This window comes from Erigeron canadensis, chromosome 6 (genome assembly GCF_010389155.1).
Source record: "Erigeron canadensis isolate Cc75 chromosome 6, C_canadensis_v1, whole genome shotgun sequence".
Lineage (NCBI taxonomy): Eukaryota > Viridiplantae > Streptophyta > Magnoliopsida > Asterales > Asteraceae > Erigeron > Erigeron canadensis.
The window spans coordinates 39,796,078-39,810,998 of record NC_057766.1 but is presented as its reverse complement, the minus strand read 5'-3'; the positions used below and the strand labels follow the sequence as shown (position 1 = coordinate 39,810,998).

Sequence of the window (14,921 nt, the reverse complement as noted above, 5' to 3'; positions counted from 1 at the left end):
TAATTATAAAATGTAGGAATTACTTTCCATGATTAATAACCATATTTAAATTTATTAAATAAAAATTAAAAAAGGTATATGACATCATCTTTTGAACTAATAGTTCTTATTAAAAGTTAAACTTTATCTAAAAGACGATATTCAGTTTAGAATTAAAGTTTCTTTTTTATATATATTTAGAGATTCATAAGCATATAATCAAATTAAATTATAATAGTTTATGAGTGCAGAAAAAATTCATAAGAACCTTTAGTTCATTTACAATATAGTATAACTTTTATAATACACACAAACAAACATGAATATATGTACTATATACTACACGCTTGTTCGCTTGATATGACGATGTTGGTAGCGACGAGTAGTGGTGATGGAAGTGGCAACATGGTGGTGGAGGCGACAGTAGTGACGGCGACCGATGGTGACTACGTCGGTGATAGCGATGAGAAGTGATGACGGTCGTGGTGGTTGTGAAAATATGATTATTAATATAAAAAGTCGAATTATATTCATTGATATTGGTTTCCAATATTTCTATTGATATATAGGAACATCTAGAGATATTCTAGATAACGTGTTGCGATATAATAATCCATGAGCTAAACATACATGACACGCATGTACGCATGTATGTGTCTTTAAGAATTAGTTGGTCTAAATATACCAATTTAAAGAATGTTAAATAGATAGTTGATCTCCATATTTGTTTAGTGAATTATTAAGGAGTTTATTTAAAGTTTTGAATTGAATCCTAATTAATATTGGTGTAATTTAAGAATAAAAATATGATAATTTATATTTCATTTTGAAAAGTTAATAAGAACATGTTATCCTTACATCCCTAATTACTTTACAAAGATAATTTTATCATCCTAACAAACCATTATATTGTATTTTGAAAAGTTTTTAACTAATGACGTATTTGTGTTTACTTGGAAAAAGAAATATGTTTTGATATATTTGAGTTTTTAGTTAAATGGTGTGAATTAGGTCTTTCTCACCACTGAATCTCATTTTCACCTTTATCTTATTGTTATATTAAATTTTCTCTCTCTTAAAACGTTTCTTTCACTCATTATCAATAATATCTCTTCCTCATCTTTTTTCTTTATAAAGACACCCCAAAATCTTACCTGACCCATCCAAAAACTCACTATCAATGAGGCCTTAAAGAAAGTGAAGAGAAAATTTGTTTTGCTTTCAACAAAAGAAAAAACGAGTTATTATTAATTGTTTAGAAAGTAATAGGTTTTATATTAACTTTGGAAAGATTGTTTTGTTAGGAGAATAAATAAAATAATAAATTGATTGAAAAGGAAAAGTTAGTTCAATTAGTTGATTGAAAAAAAGGATAAAACTTCTAATACGTTGTGTATGTTTAAAAGTTTGAAAGCTTACGCACAATATATGAGTCAATAAAACCTATAAATTTGTAATCTTTAGAAAAAATTAAACTGAAAATATAAAAGACTAACTCGTTTATCGTTTTTCTCGATGATTTGGTATATGTAACAACATTAGCTCTATTGTACGTTTAAATACATATGTGATAAAAAGTTCGAAAGGGGTTTTTTAAAAAATATTCGGATTTTGTTTAAATTAAAGTTAAGTAAATGAAAGAGTAATGTCATTAGAGCCTAAATATTTCAATAAAGAAAATTATGTAAAAATGTGGTAAAAGGTTTTAGCAATGCCGTTGGAATACAAAAAATACAGAGGATACATGCTTCCAAATCATGATTATGCATAAAGGATTAAAGTGTGAGCCTATGAAATGCGATTTCCAAAAAGATAGAAGGAAAATAATACGTATACTGTAAACCTTTATGTTGTTTAACATTTGCATGGTCAAAGGTCGTATGGTCAAAGTCAAGCTGATGCTTTTAATCTAAGTTGTTTTTCCAAAAGTACCCCTGTCTCCGTTCCATTATACAGCTGGCCACGTCTAAGTTCAGGATGTTGTTGTACGTTGGTTTTACATAATAGTGATCCTCACGTGGTTTGTGTTCCTCCAACACACATTTGATTGCACCAATATTATTATGTAGCCCAAAGAGACGAGACTATGCAAACTATTTTTATTTTTACTTTTTTTTTTCGAACGATATTTAAAATTTTATCAAAAACGATAGTAAGAAACTAGTGATTACAAGACACGATCCAACAGACAATAAAAGATAAGGAACAAGTTAATTTTTAACAATACAAGATAATCACGCAACATACCAACGACTATTAAAATCAGAAGGGAGATCCCATATACGTAGCCGAACACCGGTCGCATTATACACAAATGCAAAGAGATCTAACCGACATTTTTTTTCCGTCTCTTTAAGGCACTCTATAGGAGAACAATTTATTTTACACTGCCTAAATATCTCCAAATCTTGAACTCACTAGGAAAATAGTCTTTTCACTTTTGCAATTGCACGAGATAGAAAGGTTCTTGAACAATGCAGAGGTGGTCATAACGGTAATGGTGTGGTAGTGGGGCAACTGTTTGTGGTAAATTCGACGTCAAGTGGTGTAGATAATTGATGTAAAAGTAATTGATGTAAATGGTTAATAAAGATATTTTAAAGGATAAAGGAGTGATAATGTAATTTAATCATTAAAATCATTTTAGATAATTTTTCCCATTTAACTTTCAACAAGGGAGTTGGTTTTTTTTTTTTTTAATATAGTATATATATAGTTATATGTGTATGTGAAAATAGTTTGTGTAAAAATTCATTGTCTTGTTCGATATATGTATCTGTTTATGTCATTTCTTTATGTTTTTTTTAACGTTCGAATGGTCATAGCATGTTCGTCCATTTATTGATACATACATCATTCGTGCAGAATGTCAATCCAATTTTCAGGAAAAAACGGATGGAGAAAACCTCATATTAATCAGACAAACAACACGACGAGATCGAGGACTGGAATACCAACTAGTGCAAATTTGGTTTATTAAGTGCAAAAAAAACAATTACATTAAGAATTACAATTACATATCCAACATATATAAGTTTGAACAAATTAATAGATACTAATGGAAGTATTGTCATATGTTATATTGATATTTCATGTATAATGGAATATGATATTTTCAGGGTTTTATTAAACGAAGCCTTAAGAGTTTTCGTTAAAAACATTAAATAATTGTAAAGTTACCATAAAATTCAGGGGTAGACGTTAGTATGAAAACTGTACCATCTTTTTATGCACGTTAACATTTTCCATATTATCTTTAACCCCTTAAAAAGAGAAGTGGATTAAGAGATTAAGCATATTTTTTTGTTCCAAAAATGTTTCTTTCAATATATTTATGGTTTCAAAAATGTCTTTCTATACGCTACAACACTAAAATACATATAGTTTTGAAACAATTAACAAAATCTTATAATATGTAATTTTGACACACTGTAACAAATGTATTTACCCAAAAAAATGGTTATAAAATTCTGGTGCAACGCGCAGATAGTATGCTAGTTATTATTAAAATATCTTATTTGGATTAACAAAAGTATTATTTTACAATTAGTTATTTTTCAGGCTTAAAATTATTTTTCGATCCGCATTAATGCACTGACACTCCTTCCTTAGTACTCGTATTATTATTGGTCGCATCATATATGATGGTTTAAAGCCATATATCTGTACTCTCTCGTTAAAAATACTAATTATCGCCAATCAATGGCCAGTACCCTTAGAAATTCACAATCCTTGCACCTGCTGTCTTTTTTTTTTCCCACCATTTAGATGTAACACAACATTAGAAAAACCTCACCGAATAATAGTGAAGCCTTACACGTACTTTAGACAACGAGATGTTGACCATGGGCCGTTACAAGTATTCAGAGGGAAAAACCACAAGGTTTTGCCATCCCTAAAGATCGAACTCAAGACTTTGGATAAAACCGGGAATACCTCTGATCAATTGGACTGATATTTATTGGCTGCACCGTCTGTCTTAATGTATGGAATGTCTCTTTTGCTTGCTTGTGACATATAAAGTTACTCTTTTAGATAGAGCATAAAATCATTTTTGCAAGGACTACGAAGAATGAAACATGCTTTTTTGTTTACGTAATACCCAATGAAGTAAGATTATTTTATTTTGTATTCAAATTTATATATCTTTTTCCATTTTTACAAAAGAGGAAAGTAAGATTTCATGAAAATCAAAAATATCGATTTGATGTTCTAGTAATCATAAAAGTTTTTCTGTAATCATCTATTCTTTTGCTCTGTAAAATTATAGAACATCATTATTACTTCAAATTACAGTAGAATACTAGAATATATAACGTGGAAAACCGTAATTGTGACGAATTTGATAAACTTATGACTTTATGTATTTACGTTTTTGAATGTTAACCACTCATCATGTTACACAGCTACAGTATGACATTTTTAGTTTTATCTCTATATATGTCGAAGAAGTTATACAAATTTATGTATTGTAAGGACAAACATTTCTAGTGAAACGTTGACATATAGGGGATTTAGTGGCGGCTTAAGGGTTTTGGAGGCCCCAAACGAGATTATATTTGGTAGCCTAATTTATTATCATATAAATTTAAAAAAAATAACTCGACTTTTATTATTGAACTATTAGTAATTAATAAAAAAGATGCATATGTTGATGCAAAAATCAAAAAGGTGTAACTCCAATGCAAAATATTATTAAGTATAATATACAAAATATTGAGGCCTTAAAATTTTTAAGGCCTAAAGCAAACACCTAGTTTTATAGTATTGTTGAGCCATAGGAGATGTCGGTAGAACTGAAATATTCAGACTGTTTTATATAAAGATAGACATGCATATTTTATCCGATCTGATATGTAGGGGTGATCAAAATACCCGTCAAACCCGTTTAACCTACCCGAAAAAAACCGAGCCCGACCCAACCCGTTAAGTATATGGTCCAGTCCGCGGGCCTATATTTTATGAAATCTCGGGTTGTAGGTCGGGCCGGGCTAACCCAGGGAAAAATCTGAGAACCTGCCAACCCGAACAACATTGACATTACATTGTTATAGGACTCATGTAAACTCACAAAAATATATATTATAATAATAATTTTTACTAGTATTTTTTATATATTTATATATGTATTTCAGTATTTGATTTGGTTTTGAATTTCATCCAACACACTTTTTTTTTTTTTTTATGTAAAATCATATTAATAATGTAATTAGGAATTCTCACATAATTTCTTAATGTTGTTGTTGATAGTTAAAGCACAACCAAAACGAGAACCATAATAAGATATTGTATTATAGTTAAACCATTATTAAGAAAACCATAAGAACACTTAAAAACCATGAAATATATTGTTGTTCTCCGGGTTACGGGTTGGCCAGCAAAAACCAGAGTCCGCGTGCTAACCCGGACCGGACCGACCCAATGAAACATGGGCCGGCCCTCGGTCCACATATTTTGTACTTTTCGGGTCACGGGGCGGTCCGGGTTGAGGTTGGGTCGGGCTGAGCCCATAATCACCCCTACTGATATGCATATTTGTTTTAATATTTTATAATTCCATTTAATTTTATGTAAAGCCATTTTAAATTTGCCGTTAATATTCTAGTTAGAAATCCCTTCATATTAAAAGCTCTTAAAGAGTTTATTTTATTTTATGCTTGGCATTCTATAACATGTTTCAAAAACATAAAATGTACACTTAAAAAACAAAAGATAGTAATCACTTTCATCTAATCATGCTATTTATCAAATAAATAAGAGAAATAATTAATAAATAAAAGAAAAACGTTGGTTTTTCTGAATGAATATCTCAAGCTTAACGCCGTCTTTGTCTAGCTGTCCTTCTCTCTATCCCGCATTAATCAAATTCCAGTCCCATCCCTTTAATATATATAGATATAGATGGATGATTTTATTTATTATCTTTCATTTCACTCCCTTGATTGATCGATCGATCGATCGATCTCTTCCCCTTAATTCCTTCCATAATCTCATAGTAATAGTAATAACTATTCTTTCTTCTTTATCATCGTATCATATCAAATCAAATCATCAGATACAATAAAACGTCTTGGTTTTATATCGAAAATTAAACAACTAACAAGCTAATTAAGCAAGAAGAAGAATAAAGTTTGAAAGGAAATGACAATGTTGATCAGCGGCAACAACGGTGGTGGTGGGTCAGTAGTAGTAGGACCATTTGGTGACACTACGTTGACCAAAGTCTTCGTTGGCGGATTAGCGTGGGAGACACCTAAAGAAGCCATGCGAGATCATTTCGAAAAATACGGCGATATTCTCGAAGCCGTTATTATCTCTGACAAACTAACCGGTCGTTCCAAAGGCTATGGATTTGTATGTTTCATCATCTCATCTTAATTAATTACTCGTACTTTATCTATATTCCTTCACGTAATTACTACATTATTAATTAATCTAATTTATATATGTTTTAATTACATCGATCATATACAATTAGGTTACGTTTAAGGAACCCGAATCGGCAAAGAAGGCATGCGAGGATCCAACACCCGTGATCAACGGCCGACGGGCCAACTGTAATCTTGCTTCACTTGGTGCACGCCGCCAGCGAACCTTAGCAGTTGTCCCGCCTACACCACCACCAATGCCACCCCAGCAAACTGGTATGTGCAGTAAAAGTGACCGTATATATATATACAACGGGTTGGGGTGTATTAAAATTTAAAACTCGTTTGTTATGCGAAAATTTAGATGGTGGTTTTGAAGTATATATAAAGTACTATTTTTTTTTTTACAATCCTTAGGTTTATTATCACTTTCAATATATGTCTTCAAAATTTATATCACAAAAAAACATACGTATAAAATGTTACGTGTGTCTTGAAATTGTCGTGTTTTTTTTTTCTTTCTTTTTTTATGTTTCTCAATTTTTGGATTTGATGTAAATTGTAGGGCCAAATGTGGTAGTGGGACCGAGATCTGCGGGAGTGATCACACCACCTCCTAATCACGTGCAGTGGTATTATCCACCAACGCCTACACCGGCGTCACCGTTCCATCACCATCACCCGCACCAGAACACCGTGCCATACTACGGTTATGCTCCGGCAACATACGTTGCTACAACCGATGTCAGCTACAATCATGTGAGTGGATTCACTTTATTTGTGAACTCATTTCAATTTATTTCATTTTCATGAATACGTAGTGCACATGTTTCACATAATTGGCATTAAATTTACTTTGTTGAGCTAAATAACATAACATATATTTCAGTTAAAATAGTTGTCATAATTAGTCAATTTAGGTTCTATATATATGATACATAATTTGGTTAACTTTTTAGAGCATAACGTAAATAACTTACATTTATAGGTATAACTAAAGTTGGATTTGATGTATAGCATAGGAGTTGTCAAGTAGTAGGTGTTTGGCAATGTCAAACACTAAACGTTGAAAAACAGTTATGTTGAGTGTTTTATATTGTATGTTATGTTATTTTAAATTATGAGAAAGCTTATATGTTTTTAATAATAGTTATCTAAGATGTTTATAATTAAATTTTTGGATATATAAATTAAATTTGTTAATATACTAAATGAGTTAATTACATATATGCGTAAAAAAGAATTGACTACATAAATTAAAAAATTAAATAAAGCATAAATTATATGAATATATTGCGTATCTTAACTATTGATATATATTTTTAATAAAACATGGACAATATTTTATATCTATCAAGTAAAGATATAGAATAGTAGAAAATGAAAATCATAGATTTTAGTTACTTGTCAAGTTGTCATCTAACATACATTTTTTTCCCCCTTTTTAATTTACAGAAATTAGGATACACTGGCGGGGCATATGTGACTGGAGGGCACTACTCACATGTGTATCCTGGTCAAGCAACAGTTGGGGCACATACATTGATGCCCATGTACCCTATGTATCAATACCATCATCAATCTCAAGCAATGGGCTTACCAGCCCAGATCTTTTGTGCCCCAACATCTGCTGGCCCAGTCTCTACTGTTCCTGCTATTCTCTCAAAGCCCACACAAATTACTCCAGCTCAAGGTATAAAATAAACGACATCTAAGATTTATATATATATATCGTATCTTTCTTTATATCTACATAAATAACTGAATTTACTTTCCCAATATTTAGTTCTATTGAAGATATTTACTTGATTGTGTCTGGAAGTTGCTATATAATATAAATCATGTAACTGTCGAACTAATTATACCAACTTGAAATTTATATTAGACCAACTTGAAAATAGAATCATTGTTATTAATCTTCACGTCACATGCACATTCAATCTGATTAAAGTTCCAATCTAGGATTTAAGTTTTGCATTCATTCAAAATCATTTAATTCTTACCTATTGCCTAGTATTGATACTGAGCTTAAGAGTAAATATAATGCTAATTATATACATAAAAAATATATAAACTATAATATAGTTATATTTACCTTAGTCCTGTTATCTTGATTAGATATGAAATTCTTTGTAAGAAAAGGTTAAAGAGATTATATGTCAAATTTAATGTTTGGAAGTTACAGAAAATAAAAAAAATGTTTTTAATAATTATATATTTAAGTATTGCCAAATTGTATTAAATTAACCTCACATGTAAATATGCTCCTTTTGGAGACTATGTTGTTTTTGACCATTTTGCCAGTAGGGCAGTGGCAGAATCACATGGCTACAAAGAGATGAGGATACTTATTTAGTCCAACCTGTCAAATGTAAATCAAGTTGATATATTGATGCTCATTTTTTAAATTTTTTTACCAATCACTACTTTTTCTTAAAGATGTTTTTTAATTTTCACCCAAGATGAGGAATTTACGATACATTAGTGAGTGTCATTTAAGAAGTAAAACATACTACATTATTTTAATCATGTTTAATATTAATAATGACAACCTTTTTACCCATCAGAGTATCTGGTATGGTTCAAGACCAAGAATTATCCAGAACGCCACCTCACTGCCACATCAGTTTTCATTATTTCATTAGTTTTTAGCCGTTATGAATGCAAAACAACGCAGAACACTACTTTTCTCTTTTATATTAAACTTTTTAAATTACATTTTATTTGAGAACACAAATATAATGATACATATATAAACAAAAGTAAAGCAGCATGGTTGGATCAGTGGTAAACACCATTGCCTCTGGAGACAGAAATCATGGGTTCAATCCTCATCCCATGCAAAGGTTGGAGGGCCTTTTCTACCATTTAGGTAGAAACTGGAAGCAACCTCTCTACTTAGGTAGAGGTAAGGTCTGCCTACATCTTAACCTCCCTCATACACCGTCGAGGTATTGGAGCTCAAAACCCGCGGAAGGCGGCACTGAGCAGTTACTTACTTACTTACTTATATATAAACAAAAGTAAAAATGGACCATCCGTTTTTCCTTCTACCTTCACTACTTTGACTATAGAATCCTTCATAAAAAACACTAAAAAGAAGATAAGATCTACAACTACATACTTTCTTTTTCCTCTCTTTCTTGAATCTTGAGTTCTTCTACTCCCAAACAAACCAAACAAGATCAAAACTAAACAATCTCAACTCAACAAAGATATTTTCTCTGATATATAAACTATGGAAAATATATGTAAATATAATACATGTTATCCGACTATTTTGTTTTTCCTTTGTAAGGAAATGGATATATATATATATATATATTATCTTAATAATGAATACTACATTAAATAATACCTTGGCCCACATATTCATTAAAGAACAAAATACACCAAGATGACGGTGTTCGGCAAATAAACAAAGAACGCCGAAGTTAAAAACGGTGCCGGATAGTGAGATATGGAGGGATAACCGGTACCGGATGCCATGTCATTGTTCCATCACATACCCACATACTATGCTCTCACAACTTAACTTACAATAGTTATATTAGACATTTACAAGTCACAAGTTGATTTTAAGAGTTGGGTCAAGTTACATTAAAAACAATATGATTGTTACGGATCGAATAAAGTTACAACAATGAACCTCTATGAGCGATCGGGGTTCAAGTCTGAAGGGACAGAGTTTACGCCAATTAATTGTTGTGTCTTCAGGCGGATTAGTAGGGGGTTTCCCCCCATTGGGTATTTAAAATAGACAATTTTACTTCGAGAGAGTTCTCTAACGCGGACCTAGTTAAAAAAACAACGCTAAATTTCCTTTTGTCAAATAATGACACAAAATATTAAGCAAAATTCACATTTCAGAAAAAACATACACAAGGAAGTAAGGAAGTATCTACTCGTAATTTGTACTCATGGTCCCCACAATGTGTTCATTGCTAAATAGTTTCAATTTCAATTGTATATGGTTTGGTCATTCCATAAATGGAGCACTTTAAAGGAACTTATTATACTGTCAAAACTCAAAAGCTCCAACACATGTTTTTAATAGCTGCTATATTGGTGGTTCAAACTTTCAGTAGAGTATGCAATTGTGAACTGCTAATGATACAAGTACAGTGTGTTTGGCTGTTGAATAGGTGGTACATATGTGGAAAAAGGAAGAAGCTTTAACAAAAGCGGCTAAAAGTGGCAAATAACAAAAGAGGAGGGGAGTAGAGTGGCTTTTCAGAACAACCTTATTTTATTTTGTCTGCAATGACCGCTTCTACTTACTTTCCTTTTTTTATTTACTCTAATTCACATTATTTTTTCAATTAAATTTAACTCATTTATCATTAATTATTTTTATTCTCGGTTTTAGGTATTCTACTTTAGATTCATTCATCTTTCAAACTACTATCTTCATCTAACGTGTATCTCAACTTGTGATGCAAAACATTTTTATATAGGAATTATTGTAATGCAAACCAAAGGAAAGTCTATCTTAGATTTTGTTATATGTATGTTTGATAGTTTGATGTAGAAAAAGAAACATGATTATATACACCTCATATCAATAATCATCATTAGGAAATCAATATTGGTTTTTCTGCTAAATGTATTGACGATTAAAAAAAAGAGAGACATTAAAACAGAGATAGATTTTAATTGAAATATATTCAAAATTTGCGGTTCAAAAATATGTAAACTATGAAATTCAAAACATTATGACCTGATTTAGATATCATGATTATGCAGTATTGTTCATATGTTGTTTGTATCTAAAACTGTGTCATATAAAATCATGTTCTTTACGCATTCAACAAAACCACAGGCATCATTCAATACACCAATATTCATTTCGGCTTTGTTAATGACATTGGCAACTATATGAGTTGTCATTAACGTGTATACACTTTATATCATAATATATAAAAGGTAACATAACTTATTTATGTCTGAGTGAAATTTTAAAGGATAATAATTAATAAAGTTATCTTTGCTGTTCAATAAAAAAAATAGTAAAGTTATATTTACTTTTACCTTCAATAATTGAATTTGATAGATAAATTTTGCAGTTTGGATTGAATTTAGTATAACAAAAAATATGGTAGTTAAGATTAAATTCAATGTTAAAAAAATATATTGTAAAGGTATCTATATTATATTATAAAAAGAATAGCCCTTTTTATTTTTGGTAATGTTGAAAATATGTAATATTTTCACTTAACACCCCTTAAAATACTTTCATATACACTATCCTCTTAACATCAATGATTAAATTACACTGTCAGTCCTTTATCATTTAAAATATGTCCATTAACCTTTTACATTAATTATATACACAACTCACCGCCGCTCCACCACCAACAGTCGTCCAACCATCACACCGTCGCCGTCACGACCACCGCCGCATAGCGCGGGTACCGTGCTAGTTTAATTTAAAAAAGATATATGTAGGGAAAATAATAATATTAAAAAGTACTTAACAAATGGATAGACTTAAACTTGTAGCTAAATTTACATTTACATGTAGAATTAAAAATCAAATTATATAAGATATTCATACAAATGATGTTGGTACAACTAGTTGATATATTTTTGATTTTGTTTTGAAATGTCTGCCCAAATAATTTTTGCACATCTTTTGAACCGGGGAGAGAAATTGCCAGAGTCTGACTCTTATATACTGAGGTGTTTTTTAACATCATTATCGATTGACTGTTAAAAAATATTTATATATTTTATGTATGTTTTACAGGTTTAAATATTAACTTTTGCCTTCAATATAACCAATATGTATAATATAGTATACCAATATTTACTTAGATTTTGTTAATGACAATTTCATAGTACGTAATTAGTATGGATAAAAATTGTATTTATTATCATTGTTGTAAATATATCATTTCTTTAAAAATAATGAAGTACGCTTTTATACTAAAAAAAGTACAATGACCATTAATTATAGCTTCGGAGAAATATTTTCCTTTAATAATTGAATTTGGTACCTTGAATTGAATTTAATACGAAATTATTTGGTAGTTTGAGATTGAATTTAATATAACAAATAAACTTTACAGTTGAACTTGTAATTAAAATTGAGTTTAATACACTAACCAACACTCCCTCCATACCATTTTAAATATCTTATTTTGTTTTTTTTAAGATTTGACCGTAAATATCTTTGTTGTTGTGTTATATGTTAGTTGATGAAATTTATATTAATGAAAAGTATATATTTAAAACTCAATTTATTAATATAATTTATAGCAATTGTTATAAAATATAAACGATAGTATTTACCGTCAAAGTTATATATCCACTCTTTAATGTTACTGATAAATAAACATACTTTGGATTTAAAATTTTCAGCAATTGTACTTGTATTTTTTTTTTAATTGTACGAGTAACTTGATAACTATTTTCGTTGTAAAATGTTACTGTAAAATATACTTTGATCAAATAACAGACACTATGTACGAGTATTTTTTTCTGAGATTTCTTGAAGTGACACATAAGACAGGAGCAACGGGTTCTCAAGCGCCCCGTATCTTACACTTTTTATGCCATGTAGGATGAGACTAAAAAGGAGGAGTTCCCTTGGAGCAAGGGGTTCTCTAAGGTAGGGGTTCTTGATTTTTTTTTTTTTCTAGTTTGACTTTCATTTTTTTTACCAACTTTTTGATTTTATTTTTTGTTTTTCTAGTTTGACTTGCATACAACTTAATAAAAAAAATAATACATAAATAAAGTTTTTAATTAATACAAACATAATAACTTAAGTTCCTAAAAATGACATACTACGACATTATTTAAAAAAAAAGAAGAAAAAGACAAACAAGCTACTCATCGTCCAAACTAACATACTCGTTGAGATCCGGGAGGACCACGTTATCGGGATCAAAGTCATGTGCTTGGGTCGACCAAAGATGATCAACCAAGTCTGCCGTAAGCATATTGTGTGTTTCTCGGCTTTTAATAGCATGGCGGTTTTGAATTCGTTGTTCGAGTGGAGTCATTTGTTCCCAATAGTCCGACACTAGAGAAGGTTCATCTGGATTGTAGTCTTGACATATGGCCTTGTCCTCGTCCTCTAATATCATGTTATGCAAGATGATACAAGCATAAATCACGTCTTGCATGAGTGCCTTGTCCCAATACTGAGCTGGATGATTAAGGACCTTCCATCTTTTTTTCAACACACCAAAAGCCCTTTCTATACCCTTACGTGCTGACTCTTGCTTTTTCTTAAAAAGCTTTCTCTTTTCATCAATTGGATCGGTAAAAGTCTTGACGAATGTAGCATACTCGGGGTATATCCCGTCGCCTAGGTAGTACCCTCTCTCGTAGAAGTTACCATTTGCATAAAAGGAAGCTACAAAATAGAGTTATTAGTAAATAACTATATAAATTCAACTTATTAGTAAATAAACATATATAAGTTCAACTTATTAGTAAATAAGCATATATAAATTAAACTTATTAGTAAATAAACATATATCTGAGGACGCCAAACCGGATATAAGATCTTCAAGCACAGGAGATGACTCGAATACGTTGATGTCATTATAAGACCCTTGTGGCCCAAAGAAAGCATTCCAAATCTATAGATCATACGATGCAACCGCTTGAAAAATCAACGAAGGTCTACCTATGTCACCCCGTGTGTGGGTGCCTCTCCACGCCTTGGGACACATCTCCCATGGCCAATGCATACAGTCAATACTACCAATCATACCTGGAAAACCATGAACTCTTTCATGCACATCATATATACGCTGAAGATCAGTCCATGTTGATCTACGTAGGTATGCACGACCATACAATCGAACTACACCTAATAATATATAACATATATATAAAATATAAACTAATAATATATAACATATATATAAAACGTAAACTAATAATATATAACATATATATAAAACGTAAACTAATAATATATAACATATATATAAAACGTAAACTAATAATATATAACATATATATAAAATGTAAACTAATAATATATACATATATATAAAACGTAAACTAATAATATATAACATATATATAAAACGTAAACTAATAATATATAACATACATATAAAACGTAAACTAATAATATATAACATATATATAAAATGTAAACTAATAATATATACATATATATAAAACGTAAACTAATAATATATACATGTGTATAAAATGTACCACTACAAAAATGGCCAAGCGCCTCCCGTGAGGTCCTCTCCGCCATTTGCAAATACTCGTCAAACAAATCGCTCGTCACGCCGTACGCTAGTTGTCGAATTGCGGCTGTACACTTTTGAAGTGCGGTAAAACCAAGCTTTCCCGCGGCGTTCACCCTTTGTTGAAATATCTATACTTCTGTTCCATGTCGCCAACAATCTTTAAAAACAAACCCTTATGCATTCTAAACCGCCGTCTAAATTGTCTCGTGGTGTAAGTCGGTTGATCCGCGAAGTAGTCTCGCATCAAGTTTTCTTGTGCCTCTGCGCGACGACGTACAAGAACCACCCTTCTTCTAAAACGCGACCTCTCTTCTTCTTCCTCTTCCTCCTCTTGCGCAACCCTCAT

General features: G+C 30.9%; 2 protein-coding genes across 3 annotated transcripts; one reads left to right on the top strand and one right to left on the bottom strand.

Moving 5' to 3' along the window:
• Nucleotides 1–5,897: 5,897 nt before the first annotated feature.
• On the top strand, nucleotides 5,898–10,694 carry LOC122605218 (probable RNA-binding protein ARP1). 2 transcript variants are annotated; one of them, XM_043778123.1, is made up of 5 exons: nucleotides 5,898–6,333; nucleotides 6,458–6,623; nucleotides 6,913–7,106; nucleotides 7,803–8,040; nucleotides 10,493–10,694. In XM_043778123.1, the coding sequence occupies exons 1-5, from the start codon at nucleotides 6,121–6,123 to the stop codon at nucleotides 10,537–10,539; spliced, it is 858 nt and encodes a 285-aa protein (XP_043634058.1). In that variant the 5' UTR covers nucleotides 5,898–6,120; the 3' UTR covers nucleotides 10,540–10,694. The 2 variants fall into 2 exon arrangements, with proteins under 2 accessions (XP_043634058.1, XP_043634059.1); XM_043778124.1 differs by having other exon boundaries at nucleotides 10,473–10,694.
• Nucleotides 10,695–13,180: 2,486 nt separating this feature from the next.
• On the bottom strand, nucleotides 13,181–14,921 carry LOC122604878. The gene is made up of 3 exons (XM_043777741.1): nucleotides 14,747–14,921; nucleotides 14,077–14,175; nucleotides 13,181–13,713 (listed from the first exon to the last, which is right to left on the bottom strand). Exons 1-3 carry the CDS (start codon nucleotides 14,919–14,921, stop codon nucleotides 13,181–13,183), a joined length of 807 nt encoding a protein of 268 aa, XP_043633676.1.

What these genes read in the sequence shown, in the direction of transcription:
- LOC122604878 (XM_043777741.1), bottom strand. Translation starts at nt 14,921, where the DNA reads ATGAGGGTTGCGCAAGAGGAGGAAGAGGAAGAAGAAGAGAGGTCGCGT. An exon ending in GCGGTTTAGAATGCATAAGG is followed by an intron (nt 14,176 to 14,746) that starts GTTTGTTTTTAA and finishes ATATATTATTAG; the next exon opens with GTGTAGTTCGATTGTATGGT. An exon ending in AAGAGTTCATGGTTTTCCAG is followed by an intron (nt 13,714 to 14,076) that starts GTATGATTGGTA and finishes TCTATTTTGTAG; the next exon opens with CTTCCTTTTATGCAAATGGT.
- LOC122605218 (XM_043778123.1), top strand. Translation starts at nt 6,121, where the DNA reads ATGACAATGTTGATCAGCGGCAACAACGGTGGTGGTGGGTCAGTAGTA. An exon ending in GTTCCAAAGGCTATGGATTT is followed by an intron (nt 6,334 to 6,457) that starts GTATGTTTCATC and finishes ATATACAATTAG; the next exon opens with GTTACGTTTAAGGAACCCGA. An exon ending in ACAAATTACTCCAGCTCAAG is followed by an intron (nt 8,041 to 10,492) that starts GTATAAAATAAA and finishes GCTGTTGAATAG; the next exon opens with GTGGTACATATGTGGAAAAA.